The 10,990-nt window shown below is 41.4% G+C and overlaps 1 protein-coding gene across 1 annotated transcript; it reads left to right on the top strand.

The window, feature by feature from the left end:
* Positions 1–562: 562 nt before the first annotated feature.
* On the top strand, positions 563–7,992 carry LOC308364669 (cell division control protein 42 homolog). The gene is made up of 6 exons (XM_080837874.1): positions 563–593; positions 1,804–1,908; positions 5,245–5,317; positions 5,903–6,012; positions 6,418–6,615; positions 6,957–7,992. The coding sequence occupies exons 2-6, from the start codon at positions 1,804–1,806 to the stop codon at positions 7,044–7,046; spliced, it is 576 nt and encodes a 191-aa protein (XP_080694000.1). The 5' UTR covers positions 563–593; the 3' UTR covers positions 7,047–7,992.
* Positions 7,993–10,990: the final 2,998 nt, after the last annotated feature.

The raw sequence follows: 10,990 nt of genomic DNA, 5'->3' as shown, positions 1-10,990 counted from the left end.
CCGTCAATGAACTTTAACATGTACTAACACCTCTGGCATCTTGAGGATGTCTGGTTTAGATGTTCCTCTAGCATACAATAGCACACTTGAAATGCAGTGCCAAATGTTTTATAGGACATCCCAAAAAGTTACTCTTCACATAGACCCTAAAATCGACATATCATTTAATTTTACATCAGAGACATATTGATGGACTAACTCATATAGCCTAATGTGCATTTTTGTCTGATATCCTTTTGGAAGCCTCTTTTAAGCTTCTTTAGAAAGTATTTGATACAATAATACAATACATTCATTTTGTATTCACTCACAATACTTTATAGAGAGAATGCAAAGCTATTTACACGGGAAAACAATCGGAAGGGAACACTAAGATTCCTATTAGTCCTACACAGCCATTTGATTATTATACACTATATAACACAAAAGTAATGCAAGCTGGTAACATCAAAGTGTGATAAAATTAAACTAGAATGTTGCAACTAGCAAAATTCCGAAGGTTTACTTTTTGACAAAAGGACACGCCTACTCCGGAATGATCTCTCACCGACACAACTCCCGGATGTAACAACGCCTCTCTTTTGACAGAAACGGTGAGTGGCTGAAATTTTAATACTGCTGGTTTCACTGATTTTAAAGCCCAAAAAGTAGTGTTCATGTGTTTTTAACAACACGAGTGACATTAACTGTGTTATGTGGTCTATAAACGGAATTCTGCTTTATCTATTATACTTTTGTTTTGTATTGTCTTAAATTATGCTAACCGTTGCTTGCTAGCAGGTAACGTTAGAGGCTAACCTAATGACAAGTGACGGGTAGCAGAGCCTCCCGGTGAGAATACTGTCGTTTATGAATCTCAACTTAATTTACTGTGTTGTCATCCCACATTTTTATATTCATAAGAATAATGATATATATACAGGAAACGTGGAATTGAAACAGTGGTGTGCCGTGTTATTACAACACAGGCTAACAGAAGTGCTAACATAGTTACCGCTTCCGTTGATTAACTCAGTTGTAGCTAACGTTAAGGTTGACACTCCTTTTAGAGTGGATCTAGCGTTAGCAGGTAAGGTATATTTCATTCATATTTAACTATCTTCGATAGTAACCATGCCATTTGTTGCAGCGTTTCAAGGACCCATGTGGTGTCTACGATAGCGATACTTGTATTTTGTTTTCAAACATCAAAACAAGGGATAGCTCGTTAGCTAGCTAACAATAGCTAACAGTTAATGTTAGCTGCTCTCTTTTGAAAGTTTAGTTGTGGTTGTGATAGCTAGCTAGCTAGTTCGAGAGCTGTTGATGTTGTCAAGATGAGCTGTAAAGGAAGATGTCTTGTTATATTTGCAGCATTTTAGACTCGGTAGTTCTGAGTTGTGTAATTTTTGACCACATTTGCCCTCATATTCCTTAGCTGGTGTTACCGACTGTGACATCAGTGGGAGTGGACTTTGAATGGTCTATGTTTCATTAATACCATAAATCGCTCAAATGCATTAGTCACGTGAACCCGAAGCCCATTTAATCACTTATCTGGTAACAGGTATTTTGTTTCCATGAGCAACTATCTGGTCACACGGACTACTGTGGATGTTATTGAATAAACAACACCTCACACTGCCTCCCTGTTTAGGCTATCTGACAGCTCATTGTCTGTGCTGCCGTCATTAACATATCAAGATGCATGGCATTCTTCCTGCATGTTATGCACTAACAGTCCGTTGTATTGGGATTGCACTGAAGCTCTCATGTTTCACCCTGTCTCCCCTCATTCTGTCTCTCCATTTCTCTGTAATCCAGATGCAGACCATAAAGTGTGTGGTGGTGGGCGATGGTGCCGTGGGGAAGACCTGTCTGCTGATCTCCTACACCACCAACAAGTTTCCCTCAGAATATGTGCCCACGGTGAGCGAAAGACTAAACATGTTAAGGCAGGGCTAAATGGAGGAGGAATAGAGGTAAGGGGAGAACCATGGTCTTGAAAGAGAGGGAACCAGGTGGACAGGGCAAGGACAACAGGAAATGGACATGGAAGAGAGAGCGTGAGTGCAGTGGTTATGTGTGGGACAAAGATCTGTATGAAGGCAGAATTACAAAAGTATGGCTACTTGGAGGCACTGTAACCTACATTGACGTGGCATGTTCTGTCTAGATGTGTGTGAATAAAAGCTACGCAAAAGGCAAGTTACAACAGGACCAATAGGATAAGACATAGTAATGAAATGATAGGGAAAAATGAATGCACTTGACTGGACAATCTTTTCTGTTTTACATGGAAGTTGTTCATTTAAGAAATATTTGCCCACTCTATGGCTAAAGAGATATTCTTATAGACACACCCTGAGGTAATGAGGCCCTGTGTTTATATTTACTCAGTGCTGCCTGGTCTTCAGTGTAACAGCCTAATGTAACTTTCTGAAACCTTATTACTTTTAGATTGTTTTGTGAGACACACACACAAACACCCCACTCACTACCTGGAGAAATAACTGTGGTGTGCACTAAAGGTTTGTCCCCCAATAATCTTGAGAGCAGAGCTGGCCTGTTTCCAGTCGGGGAGATGGATCCCCTGTGTGTAGTTGTGTACAGTTACAGTGGAAAGGTAAATTAAAGTGAGTGACTTGAGGGGAAGGGTTAGCCTGCATCATCACAAACCTGCTGGCCTATGAACAGGCTGATTCAGGGGTTCTCTCTCTTTCTCTCTTTTGACGAAATTAATGGCTGACAAACGGCTATCTTGGAAGAGGTTAAAATGAAACACTGTAGACAATGTATTACATACTTCTGTCATTCTGTTTCATACTAGGAACCACTACGGCACTGTAGAACACTGCAGCTGTCAAGCTAAGAAGGCACCGGATGCCTAAAAGAGCCCGGGTGACGTAATGTTGACTTTCGAACGCCTCTTGAGTGACAGTTTCTATGCCAACGTTAGCATTACGTAACCCGGTCACCGTCAAGAGTAGTTAGAAAGCCATCAGCTACTTTTTAGTCGCTTAATATTGTGCCTAAACGGACACTACGCACCTGGACACTTTTTAGCTATCAGTCAGAGAGTCTCAAGAGTTGTTCGAAAGCCATCAGGTACTTTTTAGCCGCTTAATATTGGCTGCCGGTCTTTTGTAAGTAAGCACACATCAACAGCTTTCGCCGCTAGCATCTATATTGCTAATAGCAATTCCTCCTTTTGTGCGACAATATTAAGCAACTAAAAAGTAGCTGATGGCTTTCGAACAACTCTTGAGACTCTCTGACTGATAGCCAAAAAGTGTCGGTTTAGGCACAATATTAAGCGACTAAAAAGTTTTAGCTACACCTGCCTGCTGGTATTCTGTAAGTTAGCAATGTCCGCTAGCATATCAAAGCTAGCAATCCCCCGTTGTTCTTTAGTAAAATTTTGTGCAAACAATGCCCTGTTTTGTTCAAATGTAATTGTGGGTGCCGTCAGATATGTCTAAAAATCACAACACATTAAGGACTTTCTTAATTTAAGCACAACAACAGATGAATAGCTTTAAGCTAACAAGATAGCTCGTACACTAGCAAGCTAGCTGATGGAATGTGCTTACTTTGATACTATAATAAACTAGCGAATCAACAACTTTCCTACCAAAGTCAAACATCAAGCACATGGTTGTTTTGGTTGGTTTATTGTACGTCAAATACAAGCAAGCCGGTCTCAGGTAGCGAAGTTCAATGCGAGATGCTCTGAAGTAAATCGCGTTATGAGGAATAAAAGAGCCCGGGTGACATATTGGCATTGGCATAGCAACTGTCACTCAAGAGTCGTTCGAATGTCAACATTACATCACCCAGGCTCTTTTAGGCATCCGGTGCCTTTTTAGCTTGACACAGCCATGGAAGGTTCCTTTAGAAGGAGAGAAATACACTCATTCAGCACTTACAAAAAGGAAACATGGTGCATTGAGCAGCTGTTTAAGGTTTTTTTAACAGGCTGCTGTTCACTGGTGAACACTGAGAAATTGGGTGGCACTCTTAGGTGCAATGCACACGAAGTCTAGGGCCTCCGAATCGGATTTACTTTTCACACCAATCGAATCTTTTAATTTCGTAAATACGGAGGCTGGCAACGAGAGATTTGCGTAAACACGGAGGCAGCAGATTGCGGTGAACCGACTGTAGTACATACCTCACGCCTGTGGGTGGCGCTTTAGCGCTTTATTTACACAACTGAAAAAACGTGAAAAACCTAGAAGAAGAAACTCAAAAGCACAAGGTAAAGGAAGCAGCAAACGGATAAACAAATTACACAAGACATTCAAGCTCCAATTAACAACATTACATTATGATGGTTAATAAAATCAGTGGTCAGACTAAAGGATATGCGAAAATGAATTCTTTTTTCTATTGATAATAAAGAGTTTGGAACAGTAACATGACATGTCTGTCATCCCATTTCCCATGATGCATTGCTCCGAGCATTTTACATACATTTATGAATAAAAAAGCAAATTAAATCGCTGGCCAATTTATATTTGTGGTCATGAAAGTTATGTTACGTCTGAATAAGAAGAATTAGATCAAGATAGGGGGCTAATCAAAAATCAGAAGACTGGGTTAATGTTAGTACATTCGAGGCCCACCATGAGGGAGATTTTGAGGGAGAACAAGGGATATAAATAGTGGTTGGAGATCACGAATTGATCACGTGGGGCAGTGACGTCATCAGGTTGCGTGAAACCGTGCAGACGAACACCAGCCCCCGTACCGATTCAAATCTACTCACTTTCTACCCCGGACTGCGATCGTTGCAGAAACAAGGTGCGGATAGAGAGTGTTCGTATGGATGATAGGGCTATCTGTATTAGCTATCCGTATCAGTTTGACAAACTAGGCTCCATGTAAACGACACTTTAGATAAAGCCACTGGTGTTGCACTTTACACTTGTAAGTAACCAGAGGGGAGAGGAATGAGTGGGGCCGAGTTGCCCTGAGGTCTCTATGGGGTGAGGAGGAACAACCAAATGGAGAACGGAGGAAAATAACGAGGCAGTGGAGGAGGAGGAGGAGGAGGAGGAGGAGGAGGAGGAGGAGGAGGGGTTGGTTATGGTGAAAGTGAGGACTTTAGAGCCCACAAGTGTCACTTTACACCCCAGCCCGGGCTGACAGACAGCTTGCACTCCTTTTTATTTTTGTCTGCTCTATTGTGGGAGGGAGTTGCATTTGGTCTAGAATAACGTATTCAATAACCTTTCTTTATCTTCCTTTCTGTCTCTGTAGGTATTTGATAACTATGCCGTGACGGTAATGATCGGTGGGGAGCCGTACACTCTTGGTCTGTTTGACACTGCAGGTAAACTAACCCATTCTCCTTTGTGTAGCCTACTGCCGTCATAATATAATGCAGACTGCAACCTGTTAAATGTGTTTGACAAGAAGTTTTAAATATGCTGAGCCCTGTTTAGTACAAGTTATAATTTACTAAGATATACTGCGCCTTTTACCACTGTACTGATCTAAGCTCAACTTCCTTGTGCTCAGATCTGTTAACTGGATACTTTGTGAACCATTAAACTGGCACTGGAGTTATCTCCCTTATCCACTGGAAAAGAGCATTCCTAGATGTGATATCAGTGGTTAGTGGTCCCCTCTACTGAGAAAATGGAGCCTTTGGCTTCACATAATAAGTGTCAGCTGTCTTTTAACATGCGCCAACTGTCTATTTCAGATATGCAATCATGTTTGTCACGTTCTTTGAATTACTATATGTATAAATTACTGTGGTCAGTACAACCTTGTGATGTTCAAAAACATAAGATTTTCTCCTCTGAAGTTGTGTCTTTTGGTAGTTTTGTGTCTCAGGTGTTTGAATTTGTTTTGAGTGTCCCTCCTGGCTGTGTTAACTCAGTGTCTGCCACCCTGTCCTTCTACCCCCCAGGTCAAGAGGACTACGACAGGCTGCGGCCCCTAAGCTATCCCCAGACTGACGTCTTCCTTGTCTGTTTCTCTGTCGTGTCACCATCCTCCTTTGAGAACGTTCGGGAGAAGGTTGGTCACGGCGCAATATGTCTATATTCATGTGTGTAGTCATCAGATGTTTGGCTTGACCTGTGTTTGATGACAATATGATGGAGTCTTAATGGCTAGTCCACAGTCTGGATTACACATCCAGACAACTGTGAATACAGACATAACTTCTCCGCTCATTTCTGGCTGGCTAGCTCAGTGCCTCTGTGTTTTATCTGTAAATACAGAACTGTGTGTGTGTCTGAAGTGAAGTCATGTGATGCTAAGGGAAGGGAAAGGTCTTATTTTAACATTTCTCAGAGATGTTAGTTTTTTTTCCTCAGGTTTTTGCACGGTTTATGATATTCTGCAGTCATCTTACCACGTTCCCTTTTTGCTCTCTGTCCTCTCACCTCAATGCACATGTTCTCCCCTTCTGTCCTGCAGTGGGTCCCAGAAATCTCGCACCACTGTCCCCGGACTCCGTTCCTGCTGGTTGGTACCCAGGTGGACTTGAGGGACGACAGCAACACCGTGGAGAAACTGGCTAAGAACAAGCAGCGCCCCATATCGCCCGAGGGCGGAGACAAGCTGGCGCGAGACCTGCGGGCCGTCAAATTCGTGGAGTGCTCTGCCCTCACCCAGGTAACGCCCAATCAGTGAGAAGAGTGTTTGCATGCCTCACAGGCTCTATCTGCCTGGGACTTTGTTCTCAACAGTGCAGGAATACCTTTATAGAAAGAGTTGCTTGTTGACTGTCACCCATGGTGCAGTACAATCATTCACCTGTCATGGTTACCAGGAGGTCAGACCCCCAACTCTGCTGTTGTTAACTGTTGATCAGGAGTGTCTAGATAATAGGTGTAAATTCCAATGCGTTTTCTTCCTGTTACAGTTTTCTTTCTTTTTATTTTCTTTTTTTCTTGTCTGTTCCGGTTCCTTCCTTTTATTGTCCTCATTTCTCTTTTCTTTCTGTTTTCTTTCAGAGAGGTCTGAAGAATGTGTTTGATGAGGCCATCCTGGCCGCCCTGGAGCCCCCAGAAACCAAGCCCAAGAAGCGCTGCACACTGTTGTAGACAGGGCCAGGTAGAAAGAGAGAAACAGGGACAGGAATGTGGACCATTGGAACAGGTAGACCACGTAGAAAAGAGGAGGGCAAGAAAAGAGGGAGGGAATGTGATAGACCCTTTTTTTTTCATCATCCAGTGCCTTGAGTAACCAAACTAAGAGAGTGAGGTGTTTTTGTGTGCCAGCTACCCAGTTTGCTCTTTGTCACTAACTGCCTAGTCTTTTTCAGAGATAGCCTTAAATATACAGCATCCGAGGAAATGAAAACTTCTCCACAAAGAGCATAAAGCACTAGGCATGGCGGAGGCGCTTCTTTGTCGTTTTTCGCTATTACTAACTTAATCAGGATACAGTAAGCTGTTAAAATGCACATCATTAGCGCACGCAAGCACACACACCAGCACCCCTTAACTAGGCCTAACTGGCGTGGTGAAAGTACAGAGAAACAAGCAAAATGAAATAAAAAATTAAAAAAAAAAAGACGATCAGTGAAGTGGGCGTATTTCACTTGTGTGTCATCTGCAACAACAAACTGGAACTCAAAAGTGCTTCTTACCTCCTCACTGCCTCCTGCAGGCAATAAACTGAACTGAACCTCTATATTCTTACGATCGCTGTGGAGAATTATGGTGTATTAATAATAACTTGAGTATTGTTTTTAAACAGCGGGGATGTTTTTTTGCAATTTGTTTTTTCAAACCTGAGTATTTTTATTGTTATTTTTAATATTACTGAATTGCTTCATATTGTGCCAATATTTTGAGTGCCACTCCATTGCTGAGTTTTTTTTTTCATAACAAACTGTTCCACTCCAGTAATCTAATCGATTTTTTGTTGTTATGATTATTAATGAGAATGCAATAATGACTCTGCGACAATGGTGACCTTGAGAATTTTTGAGCAGGTGTTTGAAATGGTGGAATGTATGTAATAAAACAAGACTGTTTAACTGAACCCCCTTGCTTGAAAAGTTCATTTCAAATTACAGTCAACACACCACTATACACAGTTTCCCCCCCCCTGCAATATATCAGGAGTTTAAGGGGCAACCTTAATCCTAGTGCTGTATTACAAACAATCTTGTATAATATACAGTTGTACTGTTTTATTTCTGTAACCAGTGGAACTCTGTTCTGTAAAATCTTCCCTTCATGTTCTCTCAGATAAGGACCATTGAACTTCTAATCTATCCTATTCTCCAATCAGCCTTTGAAAGGTGATGCCAGATTTTTTTCAGTGTTTAAACTCATGTTGGCACATTAAGATATTGGCAGTGAACCCCAAAAGCCAGGACTCGAAAAAGTAATAAATAAAAGTGATAACTAAGCTATAATTCCTACCAGCTCTAAAAGCTTACCTTTGGGAAATTATTTTTGTATTTTATTCCAATGCAACAAGCTCCCCATTTAATCATTCATCAGTGCATTAGAACTTGAACAAGCTTGATTAAAGCTTACGTAAGGGGCAATCATATGAATCTCAGTTCTCCAGGGCTTCTTAACCATGAATGGGGTCTGACCCAACCATGCTGCTGGTGCAGTAAAGCCAACGCCCGCTCTACAGAGAGCTCAATCAGGTCAGACATGCAGCTGAATCTGAAGACTGGTGGAATCAGGCTGGCCCTCACGTCCATATTGAGCGTCTTTGTTAGCTGTCAGGGCATTGGTTTGTCCCTTCCCTTTGCCTTAACAGTAATCCACCAGCAGAGGGGGACCTTTTATTGGGTTTCAGATGGTCCATAATCCATCGACCTATATTTGTGTTAAATGGTTGCTTGCTTAACTGCAGTGCAGAGGGTTTTTTTTTTGAAAAAAATCACACTGTGTATAAATTCATTTTCTTAATAGAGTGTGATAACAGTGCACTGCGGTTTGTTATTGTTGCAGAGTTCGTTATGAACAGGACAAAGAAAATAAAGATTGTCCTCACTATGCATTTCGGTAAAATTAAAACCTGAATGAGGTTTGTGTAGTGAGAATATGTCCTTAGATTCACAGCTTTTTTTATTGTTGCATTTTACAAAGCACACGAGTGATTCCAAAACTCAGAATGCTTATGAAGATTGTGAGGATTTGTGAGGGCACAGGGTGAGTTGTATAAGACGTGTGTATTTACGTGGTTGCCTTTATTCCCAACATCATCAATTGTAACGTGATGTGTGATGACATCAATCTTCACATTAATGCTGAGATTGGATTGCGATATCTGTGTAATGGGTTTGCTTAAACAAAACAAACCTTGAATGTCTGTGCACAGGGCCTTGTTGTTGTGCTTTCCCCTCTTTAATTCTCAAAAGGTCTGGCACAGAATGTTGGGGGTGCCGTAGTAGCGGTTTTGAGCTGTGTATCTCACAGTATCTCAAAACAATGCAAATTAATTGTCCAAACATTACATTACAAGGGGGGGATAAAGTAAATGAAGGCAAAACAGATGAAGGAAATATACAGTAGTTAGAAGCTAGAAGAGGACAAGAGAGAGAGAGAGAGGTAGAGATAGAGCTCTGGTTGATTAAGAAATATTTGCTAAATCTGAACAATTGCACTAGTGATCCCTGTTAGCATCAATCACAAAAAAAAAAAAAAAAAAACGGTAGTTGCAGCAACCAACTTTTCCAAATTGTATCTTAAAATAAACATTTTAGACAGGTTGCAGGTACAGGATACCTTCAATTCTACATAATGTAAAAGTAACTTCTGCATAATTCAAGGACTTGACCATGAAATCCATCATAGTCTTTATATATTAAGTATTGACATTGACATTGATGTCCCTGCCAAATCCGAGATAATCTGAACCTTCTCATGCACCCTTGTGTAAATTGTATATACAAAATGCTATGTACTTGGGAAAGGACTACAACAGTTCTAAATCAAATTTGATTTGTTGCACCAAGCTTAAAAACTTCAGCTGTGGTATTAATATAAGAACTGTGAGGCCAGATACAGTATCGTAGACATGGCTTAGTGGCCCACACATGCCTGAGTCACACTGCGTACTGATTATTATTGGATGGCCATCTGACCTCATTATATGTAGGTTGCCATTGGTAACAGGGGAGGGGGGGGGGGGGGATCTCACATTTTCTGTATTTTTTCCCCTGTTGTTTTTCTTTTTTTTCCTCACATCTTTTTTATGTGGTGTCTTCAAGGATGAGATGGGTTAAAATGAATTAGAATCCAAAACGATAAGCCAGCTGTGCATTGTACTTCACATACAAAACCCAACAAAGCTACAGACGCTGCTAGGCACACACATTGCATTTAATCAAAAATAGTGAACAACATGGCATCCCTGCAATGATGTACTGAATCTGTATCTGCATACTTGAGTAGACGCTACAACTACACCTTTGGTTGCCATGCGTCTGCGTCATCAGCAAGACATATTATGGGATGCTCTTTGTTTTTGTCACAACGTGTCCTGGTATGGAATGGGGGTGGTGGGGATAGTGGGTGGTGGGGGTGGTGGTGAGCACGAATACATGATAATGTGTGTGTGTGTGTGTGTGTGTGTGTGTGTGTGTGTGTGTGTGTTTGTGAGAGAGACAGAGAGAGAGAGTGACAGACACAGGACGAGAAAGGCCTATAAGAAAACTAATAGCATGGGAAATGAAGGAAACAGCTTCCCTCTGTTTTTTCTGCGTGGTGAAATACGCCACAATGACATTTTTGACACTGAGCTTCCTGCTCATCTACAGTAGCTGAAGTGTCTGCTGTGAAGTGGCCCATGACTACACATATCCCCCAAAAGCTAGTACGATACTTATCAGATCTCGTATTTTTGCCATTCCAACACGATGGAGGCATATTGTGTTGGCTTTGACCAGATTTGTCGCATAATGGTGACAAACAGATGAGCAGCATTTAAGTTTCTCCTTGGTCAAGCAAATGGAATAGAGGACTTGTAGCAATCACCTCTCTCTGATTTGAACTGTCTTGTTTTGTGAGGCCAG

This window comes from Sprattus sprattus (assembly GCF_963457725.1).
Source record: "Sprattus sprattus genome assembly, chromosome: 4".
Taxonomy (NCBI): domain Eukaryota; kingdom Metazoa; phylum Chordata; class Actinopteri; order Clupeiformes; family Clupeidae; genus Sprattus; species Sprattus sprattus.
Note: the sequence above shows the minus strand (reverse complement) of the source record. Positions and strands in the feature narration are given on the sequence as shown.